At 39.9% G+C, this 20,839-nt stretch overlaps 1 protein-coding gene across 1 annotated transcript in view; it reads right to left on the bottom strand.

Annotated features, from left to right (window-relative positions):
• Positions 1-19,549, bottom strand: part of rps6ka3b (ribosomal protein S6 kinase, polypeptide 3b) — a 50,994-nt gene extending 31,445 nt beyond the window's left edge. Inside the window, exons 1-2 of the mRNA XM_061064926.1 lie at positions 19,009-19,549; positions 11,773-11,832 (exon numbers count right to left, since the gene is read on the bottom strand). Coding sequence (XP_060920909.1) covers positions 11,773-11,832; positions 19,009-19,071 — 123 coding nt within the window. The 5' untranslated portion in view covers positions 19,072-19,549. The remainder of the gene's footprint in view (positions 1-11,772; positions 11,833-19,008) is intronic.
• Positions 19,550-20,839: the final 1,290 nt, after the last annotated feature.

Here is a 20,839-nt window from a genome sequence, read left to right as displayed (position 1 = left end):
GAGGGAAAGAAATGAGACGAGTCTTTGGTTTCGAGTCTTCATGCCAAATTCCGGCCCGGGTCAGGTAAACTCTCAAGAGGGGGAAGGGCTCTATTCCTCTTTCTTTTTCTCCTCTCGTTCCTGCATCTTCCTCCCCATCAGTCCCTCCTCCTCCTCCTCCTCCTCCTCCTCCTCCTCCTCCTCCTCCTCCTCATGATAGCTTTCAGGAAACTCCCTGCACACACACACACACACATTGTTGGAGTGTGTTCTCCTCGACTTTTCAGGTTTAAATTAGCCACAGTGGGGAGTTTATTTAGAGTCTGAGGGTCTCTTTCCGGTGTATTTCCTTTCTCCCTACAGGACAATATCAGATTAAGATCTTGTGTTGCTGCTTTTAAAATATTAACTGCATCTTTACCCCGCAGAACTCTGTCAAGCCTACAACAACAACATCAACAACAACAACAACAGGATGCATCTATCAAACAGCACACAAACTTATCAGTCATTTACCACTGGGATAATGTTGGGTAAATACACTGTACGGATTTAGCCAACATGAAGTCTACAACTGCTCTGTGGACTCACGTTCTGGGGGTTTACTTTTGTCAATTTGTCCGTCAAATTCTTGGCTTTTGGAACCAGAATTGATCAAATTCTGGGTTGAAAGATTGTTGCAAAATTTATGCGCTAACGTAAGCTTGGTTAAAAAGTGCATTGGTTGCTTAGTTTTACCGTGTGATTTAATTGGTTGCTAATTTAATATACTGCCAATTAGAAATTTTAAACTTGAAATGGACTTGTGTTTTTTTATGTTTTGTATATCTCATTAATACTTGATTATTAACAGTAAAAATATAGACAGATCAACTAGGTCCTCACAAGTATAACAATGATAAAGTGAACAAGTGTGTGTGTGTGTGTGTGTGTGTGTGTGTGTGTGTGTGTGTGTGTGTGTGTGTGTGTGTGTGTGTGTGTGTGTGTGTGTGTGTGTGTGTGTGTGTGTTGTTGTTGATGTTGTTACTCTGTGATTGGCCAGTTTCCTGGAGAGAGACCAAGAAAGCTGCGTTCAGGAAAAACGGCGCCGGGTTACACAGATTACATCATCAACCCATGACCTCACAATGGCAATACCCACAATGCCTCATTCACAACACAGACGCAGAAATCTTTATACACACACACACACACAGGCGCACACTCACACTGACATACACACACATACACTCTCTGACCCTGCCCAGTACGAGAGCGGAAAGTGGTTCTGACTGAAACTTTGCACAGACAAAAACTTCTTCTTCTTACTCTCTTATTATCTGTTTCTTCTCATTAATTACCACACACACACACACACACACACACACACACACACACACACACACACACACACACACACACACACACACACACACACACACACACACACACACACACACACACACACACACACACACACACACACACACACACACACACACACACACACACACACACACACACACACACACACACACACACACACACACACACTCCCTCGCTTTGTGCCTCTTCCTATCAATCAATATTTCCTCTTTCACTCGCTCCCTCTGCACCCATCAATAACCACTCTCGCCAGTGTGGGTGGGGCCCAGGTTTCCATTTTAGGTGTTTAGGCCTGAGTGCACACAATTCCTCCCTCCCCTGACACACACACACACACACACAAAAGGATGACCACAGTTGTAGACAAATAACCGCTGAGTGCCGAACCCAAACACTGAAATAGCTCCTTTTAGAGAGCGAACGGAATGACCTAGGCTGACTCCTTTTGTTTTTGTGTCCTTGATTAGAACACAAACACACACTCACACACAGATACACACACACACACACACACACAGATACAAAAAAACACAAACACACGTACACACTAACAGAGTCCACTACTCCATGATCCAAGTTACGGTCAAACAGTAAGTGGATGACTTTTTCCACGGGATGTCTCGTCTACTTGATCCCTCACACGCAAACACACGCGCGCGCACACACACACACACACCTGAGCATGTTGATTAAGAGAGTAGTGTGCCATGTGTTTGTGTGTGTGGGCGTTTAAAAGACACTGGAGAAAGTCAGTCCAGATGGCCGAAGAAGATTAAACACCATCTGCCAGAGAATGCAACGTACAGACAAACACACACACGCACACGCACACACGCACACACACACACGCACACACACACGCACACACACACCCACACACACACCCAGGAGGTCATTTGGTGATTTATGGAATCTGAAAAATGACTCCCCGCGTTAGAAAGTTCATTACATTTTCACATTTGTAATACTGACCTTTTTCTTGGAGTGGTGAATAATTGAAGTCGTCTTTAATAATCTGTCAGAAAACAAAGGCTAAGCAGAGAAATGAGGCTCCACATGTGGAATCGGACTTCATTAAGCTGTGTGTTTGTAGCTGCAGTGTGTCTGTGTGTGTGTGTGTCTGAGCATTTACCAATGACTCTTTGTTACATTTGCCTGATGGGGTTAGCATAAACACTCAACTCAAATGTCGAGCTTCTGCTTGTTGAGTCTGAAGAAAAGACTTATTTTCCTCCTTCATTCATTCTAAATAGAAATGTTGTATTCTGGGGTCTGGAGTTTAGTGTTTTATAACATTTGTAGTACAGAATACAATCTGTTCTAGTTATTTTTTATTCAGCTTGGTTGATAAATCTGATTGATTATTTGCCATAATACAGAACATCTGCTTAAGTAAAAATGTCAGCACAAGATACTGTATCGCTCTGGGCCTTTTTCTTGATGAGAAGAAAGCAGTGTCGCTTGTAATCGAGGTGATAATTGTTTAACACTTGTCAACAAGAAAATGAACACCCAACACGCAGAGTAGAAGGCTGCGCTATGCATGTCAATTCTTTAAAACAAGTGGCGATTACTATAATAAAAAGGTCGAGTTTACTTAAATCATCCACTCTTTGCCAACAGGACACGATCACTATCCAGAATGTATATTTGATGTATACTGGTGAATACATACAGGACTGGAAAATGGAGGAAAATAAAGAAGAATGGATGTCTGTTTGCTTCGGGCTTCTGGAGATTAAAAATGTTTTTATCAATAGACTAAACTCTAAAACGTGTTTTCCTCCTTAAACCCCGCAGCAAAGATCAACATAATCAGCACATTTGTCAGGCAGCACCAACAATTTGATATCCAAAAAAAAAAATGTGAATGATTGTCATCTTTTTGTCCTGATTCATAAAATGTAATTATGGCTGCTTAAGGGTTAGTTCTCATGAGCAAAGCAGCTACTGTTGGCCAACAGATCAGACTGTCGTTACACTGGGAAGCCTCCTGAAAAGTCCTGAAAAACAGCATTCTTCCTCAGCACACCAGCCCTGAAAACATTAACCTAAAGACAGCTCCCGTATTAATTCATACCTTTGACAGGCACCTGAAGGCAGCACAATATTTATTTACTCAGGTAGACACATTCACAGTTTGAATTTTGTGATCTCAGCGACGGAAAAATCACATGCACTGAGAGGAAGAATTTAGAAAACTTTCTCCAACACGATGATGTGTTATCCCTTCATTGTAAGTTTTCTCGACTTTTCAGGTCGAGCAGAAAACTCGAGCAGCTTTTCTTCCAGATGTTCGAGCGTCCGGCTGTCATATGAGATTCCGTACGCGGTAAAGCTGAAGCGAACGAGACGACTTGGCGGAGCTCGAACACTCGTCTGTGACTCGACTCACAGAACGGCAACAACAATGATACCTGACGTTTACAGGCTGATAAAAAAGTTTCTGTTGATTCTTGACTGTTCTTGTCACTAAAAAAAACAAATAACACATCTGATTGGATGAGCTCCCTTCCTCCTGCTCTGCCAATAATGCAGGGTTTAAAACGTGCCCACTGCTCACTTAACACAGTAACGCCTAATTGAATTATTCAATCAATCAATTAAAGGGTTCTCTGAAGAAACTGGGTCAGTGGTTTGAAAACGCTTTTCTCATCTCCTCATCATCAGTCATCATTCTTTAAAAACACTGATGTCTCATCTAGAACCACAGTTTGCGTTATGTCATAATAATACTGCTACTTTTTTGCAGACTAGCTCAGAGGATCTGGTCTGTGTCACATCCTTCCCCATCTTTTACTTCCTACAGAGTGGTACGTGCCACCCAGCCTGAAGTATTTTGCTGAAGTTTCCCCATCCTTATGTTCTTTCGAGCCTGGAACTGCATTGTGTATTTTTGAAGACTAGCTTTCAGCTTGCACTTTAAACCCAAAAGAGAAGTTCGGGTTACTTTATTAATCCTCCTATAGGAAATCAGTTTGCAGAAGGGGCGGGGCGTCAATACTATGGTTCTACCTGCTGATCTTGAATGCACTGACTGTGGCTTAAATTGAGTAACAGCCTGCACCCATCGTGGGGATATTCTGGCTTCACTTATGTACAACTAGAGGAGGAGGGGACACCGAGGCCATATGGATAGAAAGTCACTAAGTCACTAGTGCAACTCTCAAAAAACGTAGCTAGTTAGCCTGAATAGCTGACAATTCGTACAAGATGTAAAGAATATAAAACAGTCCAAAGTGAAACTGAGAGCAGACTAAATCAGGAATGACATTTTAGAACAAATGAATTATTTGAACTTTAAATCTGATGTGTGTTTATCGTTGTTTTGGTTACAGTCTGAGGTCAGTGTCTGTCTCTCCCACGGTGGACAAGTGACCTCATCCTGGGTCCAAACATGATACTGTGTCCAGGGCACACACACGCACACACACACACACACACACACACACACACACACACTGAGCAGCAGCAGATGGCAGCAGCAGATGTTGGTCAGTCCCTCAGAGAGCAGCGATGTTCATCACGCTGTCTGGAAAACATTTTAGGACTCGCTGGGGGCATCCGTGTGTGTGTGCCACTGACTCAACACTGAGCGGTGCAGTCGGTGTGTGAAGTTAGTGGTTGCCAAACTTGCAGTCATATCTGAACTAGCGCTGAGGTGTGTGCTATCATCTGTTAAACAACAAGGATTTGACTCAAATGTGTGTGTGCGCTTCAGATCCATCTAGTTGTTCAGAGGCCGTTTCTGAAAGAAGGTTTTGTGTAAACTCTGAGTAAGTTAACTCTGAAATGAGGGAAACTCTGGGTATTCCCTTTCAGAGTGGGAGGTCACTCAACCCCGAGAAAGAGGGTTAACTCCAGCCCGTTTCAGAGGGTAAGGTTACTTTACCTCTGAGTCAGTTACTATGGCAACTGAGTCTGTGAACCTAACCTGGTCGGGAGCAGGTTTTCTTCAGTGAACCGAGAGTTTCTCTCGGTCTCCGCCCTCTTTCAGAGCCAGAAACGCCGTTTCATTTCCTCATTCTTCCTCAGTCTTGTATCATGCGCGTGTTAGTGAAGCTTCACCGGTTGTCTGAATAAAAATCCAGGTTGTTTTAATATGACATGTTAGGCTGACAATAGCCTACTACAGCGTATAAGACAAACTTTTTATCAAACATGGCATGTCTTTTAGTCGAGCCTCGTTATGAAGGGGCTGCTTTAGGCTACTAAGTATTAATAAACTAAACGGGATAAAGGTGAGAGGACATTTAGCCTATGTGTGTGAATACAGCTTTATGTTGGGGATAAAGTTAATGCACATTCAAATAGACTCTGAATTAAGTTACCTTTAAATCCAGGCTATATGAGCCTATCATGTTATTATATTTCATTTTGAGCTGTTTTAAAGTCACTTTTCTTCTGCTGGATTGCATCTTAATGAAAATAAATTGTATAGGTTTAATAGCCTACCATTCCATCAGTTTTGACCTGCAATATTATAATTCTGATTAGGCTATATTCATTTAATAGACTTTACGCGCTGACGCGAGCAGCTGTTTTCTCTTACACCACTTTTCTCTCCTCTGCGGCAATGTTACTTTTTTCCCCATCTTAAAACCTGTTCATATTCCCCGTAGCCTATGGCCACATGAAGATATTGATATATTTCAAGATGATTAAAGTACGAGGATCTCCTTTTTTGTCACCTGTTGTCATTCATGTTGGCTTTTTATCGTCGCGGTGCACGCGCTGAACACCGAGTGGACCTACTCAGAGTTGATTTAACTAATTCAAATCTGCCGATCTGGAACCGAAAACTCAACTTCGGTTGAGTAAATCAACTCAGAGCTCAGGGTTAGACTGAGGGTTTGTTGAACCTTCTTTCAGAAACGGGCCCCTGGTGTCTGTATCATAAAGTGTTAGTGTGTCTGCGAATGTGAATTTCCTGTTGTTCATTCATCTTTGCGACATTGAGGACATTTGTGAAACAAGATCTAAACTTCTTTCAGCCTCGCTCCAACTATTTTTTTTTAAAAATATAGACAGATGTTAAAACTGTGAGATACCCCACACACGAGGACAAATAATCATAGATTAACTAGTTGTGTTCCTTTACCCTGTGTAGAGCAATGACCAAAACAGCACAACACACTAATGCAGAAGTCAGACTACATGAAATTCCTTTACTTCATATTCTAAAACAGTCTTTGTTATGCTTTTAAATTTGTATTTTTGACCACAGGGACAAAACAGAAGCTGATTAATGTGATTTAAAAAAAAAGTGAATGCATTAATTTTGGACCTTCATTTTATTTATTCTTTATTTAAGCAGGGAGAAGACAGGTCTCTTTTCCAGGGGTGCCCTTCTGCAATACAATTAACGAGAAAAAACGTATAAAAACTGTTAAAAAAAAATCACAAATGCATTCATAAACACACACTGATTCTTGCAAATCCGTGCCCCGGTTAAAAAGTCGCAATTTGAAGCAGTTGCAATTACTGTCAGTTTTTTTCAGACACTAGCTCTTTAAATACACAGCATGATACAAGAGAAGGCAACTTAGTCGTCATTTGAAAAATGGTCCACATAATGGGTGCAGCAACACTTAAAGCAGACTTTCCCCATTAAGTCCCAACTCTTGGTGTTTTTTTTTTTTACAGTGACCCAGTTTTGAGACCTGGTTGTATGGATAGGGATGTTTGTGAATAGAAGATAAGTCAGGTAAGGAGGGAGTTCACCAATCAGACCCCTGTAAATATACAGAATACTGTACTGCTTTCTGCGTTGACCCAACCGGCGGCAGCCTACAGAGTGATATAAGTCACAATGGTGAGAACAAAGTCTGTCACCTGTGACAAAATAAAGAGCAATATCAGAAATGGCATTTGATGGCTTCAAGACAGATACAGTTGCATGTGCAGCTGTATGTACAGTGCAAGTGTTTCAATAGTCCAAAACTGACAACACTGTCGCAATCTATGTTCTAGTTCTTTTTAACTTAATACTATTCCTGTATAGATGACCTAATTGACACACCAACGCAAACAAAAACACACACACACTAAAGTTTTACATTCATTTGAGCCAGTGGAAAAGTCGGACACACTCATTAACAGCTCTGTAATATATTCATCCTCACACACACACATTCACACAACGTGATGTTCATAATGTTTTCACCTCAAGCTTCCTGCCTCCAGACGTGTGTGTGTGTGTGTGTGTGTGTGTGTGTGTGTGTGTGTGTGTGTGTGTGTGTGTGTGTGTGTGTCGGTGGCAGGCAGAGGCAGAGCAGCTGCAAGCATCGATTTTTAAATGCAGAGGAGATGGTTTATAGATCTACTGTCTGAGAAGAGCTGAGCACTCATTACCTCACTCTCCGAAGTCTGCAGCTCACACACACACACACACACACACACACACACACACACACACACACACACACACACACACACACACACACACACACACACACACACACACACACACACACACACACACACACACACACACACACACACACACACACACACACACACACACACACACACACACACACAGTATGATGGGAGTCAGATTCTGTCAGATACACGAGGAGACATCAGGCTGTTTTCTGCAGCTTGTCAGATATTTTATTATTTTTATAACTTGAGATGTAACAATATGTGCTCACACTCTTTCTAACAAAAGCTGCATGGTTCTGTGGGCTGTGTGCATACCAAAATAAAGTTTGATTTTAACCCTGAGATCGTTTCATTTGAATTAAAAACGCATTAAATTAGCATGCTGTGAAATGCTAAGCTCACCTACACAATCCCAACATGCTGCGCCAGCATGTATCAAATCACTAAGGCCTTGGTTGTCTTAAGTTATTGCCTGATAGATTTCCTGAGGATGTTTTAAGGGAAATCCTTTGACCGGCAAGTGTTTCCCTTAAGATAATAAAATATCCCACCATACTTTAAGAAAAGTAGCGATTTCCTCAGAGTTTTAAGGGAACTATGCAGATGTTTTTAGTTGAAAGATTTGTAGAACAAAGACGAAATAAAGAAATAAGAAAAGTCTGAACTTGTGGTGACATAAGAGGAGAAAACATGATGACACATTATGATAGTAACAACAGTGAGTGCGTTCACATGGACTTGAGTGTCATGGTTTTGATCAGGTTTTTTAATTATCCTGTTTTGTGTTTTGTGTAAACATCACATCCTAATTTTAAAAAACTAGGATAAGCCCTTGTCCCCATTTTGAGAAACCTGATACTGCTACCTAGAGAACTCCAAAAGAGAACAGAAATCTGTGGCATGTATACGCCTTACCCTGGTATCTTACAGCTTTACTACCAAGCGACGTATTAAAAAAACAAATATGGCGCAGCATCGAAGCAGCGTTGTGATAAAAATATGACGATATGAAGATTTTGAGTTTTTTTTAAGGTTCTGTACTTTTCAGTACCATCGATCATTAAAATAACGGAGTTTGTTTGAACACTGCTAATTGATTTGTGCAGTTTGGACAGTCTGCAGGAGTTCGCCTGCACTTTTTTGTGATTAAATGAAAAAACTGTCCAATATTGGTTGACGAGGAGACTTCCTGCCATGGTATCGAAAGAAGTATCATTAAGACTTTTAGTAGAGTCATATCAAAGTTTAAAAATCTGGTACCATGGCAACCCTATGTCAGTGTGATGCAATTGTTTCCTTTCCTATTCAAACATGTCTACCCTCAGTGTGCGTTTCAGCTGCAGTGCAGAAACTCCTGCAGCAGAGGATCACATTAAACTGCTGCTGATTCTGCTGCTTCCTCGTGAACGCAGGACGAGTCGGCTCGGAGATTAGCTGCAGCAGAGGCATCACAGCAGCCTCAGGTTTCATCAAAAATAAAGCCCACGACTCCGATCCTGTTTTGATAAACACGAGGTGACAAATCCATCAGTCCAGATCAGAATTTAATTTGGTTTTGATTTGTGTCAGTCAGACTTCAATCAAATGGAGATATTAGATTATCAGACAGCACTCACTGAAAATGAATTCTGAATAACAGACACACCCAAACAGATCAGAGTGGATGAGTCATCCTCAAACTTCCTCCTCTGAATGAGAGAAACACATTTTTTTAATCTATTACTGTGGTGTAAAGGCATTCTGGGAGATGTAGGATGTTATAAAAGCTGCGCATCCCTATTTCTTAGTATTTTTGAGATTTGTTTGAACTGGGAATGTCACAACATTTATGTGTTTTTTTTTTACCAGAATTTATCATTCTATAATGTTCATGTACAATATACAACGTAATATCGACAAGGGCTGTTTATTAACAGCAAAGTGTGACCATAAAACTTCTTATAGAGACAGATTTTTCTTCTTCTCTTGCTTTGTGTGTATTTGGGCAGGTGGTTTATATGTAGGCTGTAAGTATGAAACTGGGACACAACCCAGGGGAATGATCCGGCTAACACTGTAAATTAAAAGATGTTCTGTTATGGCAGTTTATGTACGGATTGGCTTTTCATTCATTTAAAAAACTAGGGTTATCTCATTACCTCATGAGCACATCATTTATTACTTACAAATTATACATGTTTTACTTTAAAAAAAGGTGGTGGACTGGACATGGACCTGCTGTTGTCATGTACACAAGTTGAACTGTTGTAGCCTAAAACACAGTATGTGCAGGTGCAAGCATATTGAAACGATACTCAAATAACAACAACAACGAGTACTTAAGTAATTGTTTCCACACTGTAATAAAATAAAGACATGCAATCCATACCACAGGAAAACTACGGAAAGAACGCAGGGATACTAGGAACTAAATATTGGAATATTCTTCCACTCACAATAAGAGACTCACAAACATATGCATCCTTCAAAACACACCTCAAACAGTGGATAAAAGAAAACCAAGTCTGTGACCACGTTTAACCTTTAACCTCTGTTATTGTCTTGTGTCACTTGTGCCTTTGTATTTGTATTTTATTTGTAATTTGTCTTTCTCTTACCTGCCTAGGGACAACAGATGGAAACTAGCACTTCTGCTATAATCTGGCATTTTTACAGCTGTAATTGTTACAGCTGTTCATTAATATGCACTGTCCCGAACAAATAAATAAATAAATAAAATAAATAAATAAATGCTATGTCAAATTACCGGCCTAACAGGAAGTAACCACCAATGAACTTTCCTAAAGATTCAAATTTCCCTCCCAAGACATAACATTGTTTCATTTTGTGAAAAATAAATGGTGAATGAACTTGATTTTTTATAGAACTTTTCTAGTCTCCTGACTACTCAAAGCACTTTTACACTGCAGGTCACACCTACCCATTCACACACTGATGGCAGAGGCTGCTATGTGTGACCATCAGTGTGAACTAATCCATTCATACACATTCATACGCCGCTAATGAAGCAGTGGGGACAACTTGGGGTTCAGTGTATTGCCCTAGGACATATCAGACAAGTAGCTGCAGGAGCTGGGGATTGAACCCCCAACCTTCCAGTTAAAAGACGACCGACTATACCACTGAGCCACAGCCCTTGAGAATGAGTAAATGAGCATCTTAATTTAAAAAAAAGTAAGAAAAACAGACTAAATTTAGATAAATTATCAAACATTGACAAAAAAAGAAAACTTAAAAAAGAAAAGAGGTCCAGAGTCTAAGTGGTTCTCTCAATCTTTACCCCTTAAACTTCACAAAAGGTCCAATAAACATGTTTTTTAATATGCACAAATAAGTTGCATGACACAAATATTTATCACTGTTTTGCAAAGCTTCCTTTTTCGTACGCTGCAATGCTTTGTGGTCCAGTTCCTCCTGAACATGCACATTTTACAGAGCTGTTACAACATCAAAATAAAGTTTGTGTACGCTTTGAAACTGGGACAGAGGAAGTGACTCAAGAAGAAGCAGAAAAAAATGAATGTGACTGAGGGAACGAGGGTTTACCTTCAGAGTAAGCCATCACATGTAATCCAGAGATTCTTCCAGTAATCACAACAACTTCACAAATAAATGATAATATCTAGCCGTGCGGAGGATCTGAGGGAGGATAATTTTTTTCAGCTTTAAGATGACTCACGATTTTAATGGAGAGCCACACAACGCTTCACTTTCAAACCGGCAATTATCCTGCAGGAGTGGGAGTCAGTTTTCTCAAACATCATCAAAGAGCAAAACTGAGCTTTGTAACCGTAACACGCTCATAATTCTGCAAATGTGTGATTGTAGAAATGACCAGGTGAGGCGCTTAGTCTTCAACAACAGACACATACACAGACAGCTTCCTTCAGAGTGTTACAATGTTGTCAGTCCAAACACAGCGCTCATTGTGTTTACATTGAATCCCACTTAAGGTCGGGAAAGACTAACAGAAACCTCCAAACCTGCTCTGGGAGCCTCCTCCACGTTTCATGCGATGTTAAAAACAGGATTCAGACTTACGGTGCACAGAGGCATGGAGTCGTCATCGCCCACCAAGTCCTCGGGGTCGTGATGCGCGTCCTGTAATAACACAAACAAAGACGTCACACATTGACACACACCTAACATGCAGCGTTGACATCGGTAATTACTGCTACTCCCTGTGTGAACCTGACAGGCGGATCAACGTCACAGCTTCAGGTCCAAACATGTTCACCTGAACAACGGCTGGAAACACCAACACATCACTGCAGATAATCACCGCATAGGCTCGCTACACGATGCAGGTTTTTGTTGTAAAATATGTATAGTCGTCATGCAGTGTGTAATAAAGAGAAGGGACCAGTTCTAACACTTCATGTATTGAGATGATGAATTTTGCAGAGACTTCAAAACACACTCTGCATAACCAACAAACATAACTTTACCTAAATAAACATTTTTAACTGCCTTATTTAAATAAAGTCTATTATACAAGTTTTCATTTCTAAATATAATCTGCAGAAATGAATAAACAGTAGAACACTTTTTGGATAAAAGCGGAAAAACAGGTACTTAATATATCTTAAAAAAAACAGTGCTACATTTGGTAGTTAGTGGCATCCTCATAATGACTTATGTAAGGGGATAAAACCACAATTTAGCAGTAACAGATAGTAACTCGTCAATCTGCTAAACGGTGCAGCTATTTCAAAATAAAAAAAACAATCAGCCGTAACATTATGAGCCCCTCGTGTAGGTTCATGGAGTGGGCAAAATGTTAATCCAGTCCACCATCACCACCACCCACTACAACTTCAATAATAAAAATAAATCTCACCTTTCTGACGTGTCAACAAAAACTGAACATGTAAAAGCTTTGTAAAAATGTTAAATTCATGGTAGAAGTGTTGATTGCATTCGCTTGCTCAGGTGGCCATAATGTTATGGCTGATGGGTGATTTATGTGGGGGTTTAGACGTGTTTGTGAGTCATTTTTGCATACTGATTTGAGCGATGGTGCAAATAAAATAACATGTAAAGAGTATAATCTTTGAATAAACTATAGGAGATCTTTTAGAAGAGATTTGGAGTAACCCATGAGTTGTAAAAAGCAGCTTCAATCCCTGCACTTCCTGTACCCGTTGAACCTGAAACATGAGAATGTATTTAGAATGATTTCTAACTACCTGATGCACAGTAATCCGATGCTGTATACTGTACGTCACATCAGTGGAGATCATCTAAAAAGGTTCATTCTTTGGTCACATTAAGGCCTTCTGCTCCCGACATTCATGATTTGTTTTCAATCTGTGCCACCGAGCATTCAGAGGTGAATCGCACGGCTCACAGAGTAGGCGTCTTTATATGAAAAAAAAAATAAAAAAAATTCTTCATCATGTCCCTGCTGCTCCGAGTGACGGCGGGATCAAACTGAGTTCAAGGTAAATATAGATATCTTAAAAAAAACAGCAGATGGATATAGTGTGAGAGTTTTCATCAGGGCCACCAAACTTGCACCCTCGACCTTGTGTGCTCGACAAAAAGAAAATTGAAAACAACAGATATGAATGAATTAGCATTATGTAAGGATTAGCCGCCGGCCCGCTCCCCTGCTGAACAACAGCTGTGATTCAGACACTGATAGCACTGATACTACAGCCCGACCAAAACAATAATAACTATAAAAGCGATTATGGTGAGTATTTACTTTGCCGGTAAGTGCAGCGAGGGGAGGATAAGCCTGACAAACTACACAGCAAAGACAGAGAGAGAGAGAGAGAGGAATAGAAGAGGAAATGGACCACACAGAGGAAGAGTGATGGATTATAAGGAGACGGAGGGAGAGATAGAAGTTGACAGAGAGGACAGAGTCGTACGGGCGAGCTGCAGGGTCAGATTAAAGAATTAAAAACCTCCAGACAGTCTGGGAGTAAACAGTTCAAATGGTGGCAAATTTGAAGCAATCTGTGGCTCTTTATGGACGTAATGTGTTTGGATTAAGGCTGTCAGCATTAACTTGTTAATTGAAATGAATGCATTCTTCTTTTTTTTTTAATCACGATAAATGCAACATTGTCATGCACACCGAGGATAAGCCGCCACAGCGTCTCGTCACAGCTGAGAAGAACCAGCACTGCTGAATCTTTGAATGCCTCATTTCAATCAGCTGACTCAAAACTCTTCATGAACTGAAAAGTGTCACTTTTTTTTACCGTTCCTTTAAGCTGTTTTCATTTACCTACCACAAGGGCCTGGCTTTATTTCAAAATAAAAGCAGTTGAATTCAAACAACCGCTCAACATCTAAAGACAGAGCAAAAAAAAAGCCAACAATTTTTTTTATTTTATTTTTTTATGCAAAATAATAGAATTAAGACATTTGATTGAAAGTGCCAGCCCTAGTTTGGATTAAATCTCTCATTTGATTTGGATTGTGAGGACTCTTGTCCATGCAGGATAGTTTTTGTTGGAATATTATGATCAGGAGAGTACAGTCAATCTTCACACGGTAAGTCAGAAGACAGAGTGTCAGAGTCACTGCTGCAGCTCCAACAGCCTCTCGTTGGCAGATCAGCTGCAGTCAAATGACCATAACTGACTTAGTGTTGACTTATGGACACCTGCACACACCTGTTCTTTAACATGGCAGTATCACGCATGCCTCTCCCTTTGTCCCCTCCCCTGTCAGACTCTTTGGCTCCATGTACACACGTTTATTGTCATGCAATGAGGAAAAATTAACGACGTCTGATCCCACAGGTTTGAATTTATGGTATTAATAATCATGCAGCGTTGACTTTGTCAACATTGTAAAGATATCATCGTGCAAAACAAATCTGCAGACCCGGTGAGCCTGAATTAAAACAAACACAGACGATCTCAGGTGGGTCCGATGGGCATTTAGAGTCCTTTTAAAATATATCTCTTAACATTTTATATGCAAAACAGAATATTGATAATAAAAAAGAATCATGAGAAGGAAGTTTTAATAGACTATAGTTGGACTTATTCTATGAGTGGATCTGAGTGGATCACAGATTAATCAGATCTGCTTACATTTTCCAAAACGCAAATGTATCGATATCATTGCAAACACATATTTTGAATCATGCATGGGGAGAACATGCAACTCCACACAGAAAGGCCCCACCAGGCTGGGGATTCGAACCAGGAACTTAAGAATAACTGCACCACCATGCAGCCCACATGATCACAATATGATGAAGAATAATCAGCACTGTCAGCCTTCAAGGGTATTTTAACACTTTCCGCTCAGTTCTTCTAATGCACTTTTTTTCCCCACAGTAAGAACACATTAAAGCCTGCAGTCGTCTTGATCTACTAGTCTCATCGTTGTTCCTAGACAAGCGCAGCCCCTCTCTGCTCTTTGTGCGTGTGCTGAATGATCTTCCCTTTAGGGCAAAAACCTCACAGAAACATCTCTTCGTCATTCCACAACTTCAAAAGTCACTCCTTTGTGTGTGACAGTGTGTGCGTTTTCCTTTTTGTCTCGTAGTGGCCCAGAAAAAAAAAGCTGGTACGACAGCTTACACTCAGCTATCGGACACATGGCTGCACACAGAAAGGCTTCAGAGGTGTAAGAAAAGGACAGTTTCATTGAGCCGAGTCGGGTTGTCAAGGTACCAGAATTTTTTTACGTTTTCACTGGGCCCACTTTATATGACTAGAATTGGTGTTATTCTTGTAACTCAGTGTAATATCATCTATGCCTTGTATTTGAAAACATGTATTCTTATTTGAAAAATATGTGCACTGAACTGATCCCCTCATCTTTTAAGACGCACTCTATTTTTATTTTATGACGCAGAATAATCAAGATCTGTCATATTTTTTTAAAGCATTGGTGCTTTTTAATACTATCAATCATTAATATAATGGAGATTCTGTCATTTTCAAACAAGTGGTGTCCAAACGTATCTAAGTATGGACATTTTTTTTGATAACCTTCCTGAATCATGGTTTGGTGTCTCTCCTTGGCTTTAGCTTTATGACCTGGTTTGGTAATCTCTCAATAGGAGACCAGAATAGGTTGCAACAAATGATTAAAGTTGCCAGTAAAATCATTGGGTTAAATTACCCGGTCTGTCTCTCACCTTTCGTAAGAGAGCAACAGCTCAGGCTCGAGACATCCTACAGTTTCCTCTACATCCCCTCTTTGGTGAGTTTGAACTTCTGCCCTCAGGTAGGAGGAACAGATAACAAAAGGTGAAGTCCAACAAGTTGAAGAAATCTTCCTTAATTCAGATTATCAAGGAACTGAATTCTAATGATGAACCTGATGACAGATGATGGGTTTTATTCTGGTATTAATGATGTTTTTATTGACGTTTTTATATATTCTTGGTTTCCTGTTGTTACTTGATGTACTTTTTGAATGTTGTTATGGTGTTCTTAATGTCTGAATCTATATGCTGGTGTTTTCTACATGTTACTTGTTTCCACATGGCTGCAAAATAAAAAAAATCCTCTTGGGAAAGATCAAGTTAAAGTTTAAGTTGAAACCTTAATGCCAAGAAGAATCAGCACTGGGTGATAAGGAAGGTTGCGAGAGGTCATCTGGGAAAAAACACAATGAGCAGGTATGAGCCTGTTGGAAAAAAAAAGCTGGCTGTGACTCAGGTCTGATTATTCACAATCTGCCTACAGAGTGACACACACACACACGCATTTCTCCATGCAGCCCTTGTGACACCTCATACCGGAAGTGGACACACACAAACTCAGACAAAAGCTCTTCCTGAATCATGCGGCCTTGTTAGCTCCGCCTCCCGCTCTTTAAGAAGATTCAAAAACTTGTAGGAAGGAAGAGAAGAATAAAAAAAACACACACAGGAGCTGTTTCTGTTTCAATCTCCGTTGTAAAGACAAGGCCTTCTTTTTTAAAAGAACAATCACTCACTCTGCCTGTTTCAACCTTTTGTTTGAAACCAATGCTCCAAAGGCTTTCCCACAGACTGTCTGCTTAATCCCCGAACAGAAACGACTGAAAACATCCTAAAACATGCAGCGACTCTGTGACTCCAATGTCACCTTGAGACGCTTCCACCCATATGTCATCATTTGTGAAAACCTCTTTTTTCAAACATTTTTAGAGCTAAAATACACGCAGAATAAACCCCAAAACCTTTGCACAATTATTTAATGATTAAATCATTTTTCTTGCATTAAACATTCTTGGGAAACAGCTTCTTATCTGTTGTTATTTTGTGTTAATGTAATAAAATGTTACAATTCGAAAAGTTTTTGGACTGTTGGTTTAAGAAAACAAGACGATAAGAGTGGAATAAGTGGAATTATTCGAGTCACTGTACTTTTGCACATTTACATTTTCCACATTGTATAATATATATACAATGATATAATATTATTATAGCAACCTGTAGTACACTTTTGTAAGTTTAAAAGAGGTATTTTTCATAGCTATGTTTGTACAAAATCCTTGAAGACGTCTTTTTCATTCAAGCGTAGAAATTCCCTCTATCACCTGCTGTATCATTAATTAATACATTTTTCTACTCATAAATTGGTATCAGTGTCGGAGTTTCCAGTATAAGCTGGGGCCATCAACAGGAAAATAAAAGATTTAACAAGTGATATAAAAAATGATAAATAACAAAAATGCAGTAGTTGGTCTATTGTTTCACTAACTGTCCATTTTAACTTTGCAGAGTCCTGTAGAGATATTGTTCTTGTGTCTGAAAATCACTGAATTTGAATTTCCCTCAGGATCAATAAAGTATCTATCTGTATTGAAAATGGTATTAAATCTGCACAACACGATACAATGCGATGTGATACGATACACAAAACTGTTAAGATACATGACACAAGACACAATCCATGACATGAAATTCGCAATATACGACAGTATACGATAAACGCGATGAGATATATGATACGATAGACGAAACGAGACGACATGATATACGACACGATACACAACACACAAACATGACACACAGTACACAATGCGAGACAAGATACAAGACACAAAGCGATATACGATAGGCTGCAGACACGATACAGAAGGAAAAAACACAAAGCATTACATGATACGATCCACACGATATCCTACGATCGGCCAGGTGATACACAGGATGGTACACAATGTGATACACGAATCGACGCGATGTACGACGACACGATCCACGATCCAATTCACAAAACAAACGACACACGATATCATACACAGTAGATTACACAATACGGCAACCGGTCCGACACACTAAGATCCGATGCACTCTATTAAAGTCATCTTGGACCTGCCCAAAGTAAGCTGTCTCTGTGTTGTTCTTAATGACGACAATACAAAAACAACCAACAACATGTGATCGGAGCGGCACATTCCAATCACAATCACAAAGAGCCCACGCTCCACATCTCCACCACCGCTCGTGTGTTTATAGACTTCAGTCATTAAGTGTAACTCTATCAGAAGCTGCTGAGTTAATTGGCCATCTGATTAATTACACACTGCATCATTTCACGCATTACAGAGCAGTAATTGAACCCAACGACTAATCAAGCAGCTAATCAACAGTGGTTTTAGTGATATTACACTTTTAATACGCATTTCCTTCTTAAAGACATCGGCCTACATGGTACATTAATGGAAGCTGTCTTGGCCTACACTAAGCTTGTCATACTTAAAAGTCACCTAAGTTAACTGTAAATGATTGATAGATAATACTGTATTGCTTCAGCTCTCCATGCCACTCTGTAGGGTGAATTAACATCACTTGCAGTAATGTGATGCCCTTTTTTATTTAGTTATAGAGCATTTGTTGCAACCATACATTTGTACTTTGAGTCATTAAAAGGCTGGAAATACAGCAATGTAACACAAATTAAGGGATTGATATCATATACAAGCTCTTCACTCCTGGGGGGGGGATCTCTATATATTTCCAAATCAATATTTAAAGTATTACAGTATTTTCAGTAGCCTACATAGATTCTAAGGTTAAATTTACTGTAACACAACTGAAGAGATTTTTCGGTCATTTTTGGTAAATTTTAGTGCCTTTATAGTGGAGTATATATCTATTTCAAACTCCTAATTATAGAGTATTACACTATATTTTAAAGGTAATTTAAATGTAATTTGGAGTGGCTGCAGCTGTCAGTAATGACCTAACAGTGACTTTCAGGTGAGGTGTGTTACACCTACTACCTGTCTCAATGCCACAGCCATACTAGTGACTTGTCAGTTAGTTAAGATGACAAATAAAAAGTGTTTCTCTGTGTGTCTCACCTCTCCAGCAGTCCCCCCCAGGGGCATCTTCTGCCAGGGATCCGCCAACTGAGCCAGAGGCATCTTTTCTCTTCTTGTGCCTCTACTTTTTTTTTTTTTCTTCTTCAATTTTATTCCTCTTTTCTGCTCCGGGTTTGTCTTCCCCTCCCTCGGTCGACACTTTCAGGCTTCACCTCTCTTCTTTATTTTTCTTTATTTGTGACCGTTTTTGAGCTGCTCCCGGTTCTGCTTCCTGTAACCTCTCTGTCGTAGGAACCGAACCGTCAGCGGAGCCCACCGACCGACCGACCGAGCCGAACAGAGCCGAGCGAACACCTACTGATTCCGGATCTGCTGTGGCGCTGAGACCGCCCCTTCCTCCGGGGAGACAAACATGAGAGAAATCAGGAGGAGGACGCCCTTTTTCGGAAACTGATTGACTCAACACACTCACTCACACACACACACATACACACACACACACACACTCAAACACACACACTTATCTCTCAATCTGGTTCTCTTGCTCAGCCGCTCTCTCTCTCTCTCTCTCTCTCTCTCTCTCTCTCCCTCTCTCACTCACTTCCGTTGTTTCCCAATATGGCGGCCGGTGTCGGCTTACCTGTCTGTCAGACTGCTGCGTCACGCCTACGTCACGACAGGAGGCGGAATGCTTAGGTAATTAGAAAAGTAAAGTGAAGTCAACTAGGGCACTGACTTAATTTTGTAGCAATGGGGGAGATTAATTAAACCCCGGGCTAGCTTTATCATACATTTGAAGAAAAATATAAATAAAAATAACTAGTTAACACAAATACATTTCCTCTTTTTCTTTTTTTGAAGCTCATCTACATTTACCTCACAGCTTTAGAACAACTTATGATAAATATTGTACAAAAAAAAACATTTTATAATACGGGTTTTGTTATAGGCTATTATTAACTACCTAAAAATGTAAACAAATGCAGTTTAAACTATTAGATTATATTACATAAAATTAGATGTGTATTGCTATTTGCACAGACAGGTACAGGACTGTACAGATTGGAAATATTGTCAATTTCCTAGTAATAGACAGACAGACAGACAGACGTTAAGGCATTGAAGTAAAAGATGTTGAGATGAGCAGCTATGGGATGGATAAGTCTTCTGCTCAGATTGTCAGAGTGTGCTGTGGAGTTTGTGGTAGACAGGGTGCATTATCATTATTATCATCAACACTTTAGCCAGTATTCTGGCTTCGACCACCTCTTTCAGTCTGACAAGCTGCTCGCACACAACAGACTCAGCCCTATCAATCACTTAATAAATGATCTGTCTGAGTGATTGACAAGCATTCATATTATCATTTGTCAATGCTCCTGCCTCTAATAAGAATATTTGCTTCTTTTCCTTTAAATAAGCTAATTTAAGTAAATTAATTTATTTGAATGTGTTAAAATTTAGAGGTTTGGGCCGTGTCTTGGACAAAATAAAGTAAGATAAGGTAACTTTATTTGTACCTGGAGGTAGATTTGGTTTACAGTGAGTGAGTTGGCCTTCTTTTACACACAAATGACAGCACAGGACAAAACATGATAAAGTGACAACAGTGCTCAATACTAAAGTGAAAAGCCCTCAGTAAAAACAAGATAGAGTTACCCATCAGCATTATGCATAAGCATTATGAAGCTGTCAAGTTGTCTGTTGGTCATTGTTACTACTGTTCATTTCTTACTTTTTGAAATGTTTACAAACCAAACCTTTAATCCAAATATAGGCTACAAAAATAACATCCTGCTTTCACATTTAATGCATGAGTGATATAAATATAATGACAGAATGTATCGTAACCTTGTTAAAATTCATTAAA

The sequence above is a fragment of the Labrus mixtus genome, chromosome 19 (genome assembly GCF_963584025.1).
Source record: "Labrus mixtus chromosome 19, fLabMix1.1, whole genome shotgun sequence".
Classification (NCBI taxonomy): domain Eukaryota; kingdom Metazoa; phylum Chordata; class Actinopteri; order Labriformes; family Labridae; genus Labrus; species Labrus mixtus.
Note: the sequence above shows the minus strand (reverse complement) of the source record. Positions and strands in the feature narration are given on the sequence as shown.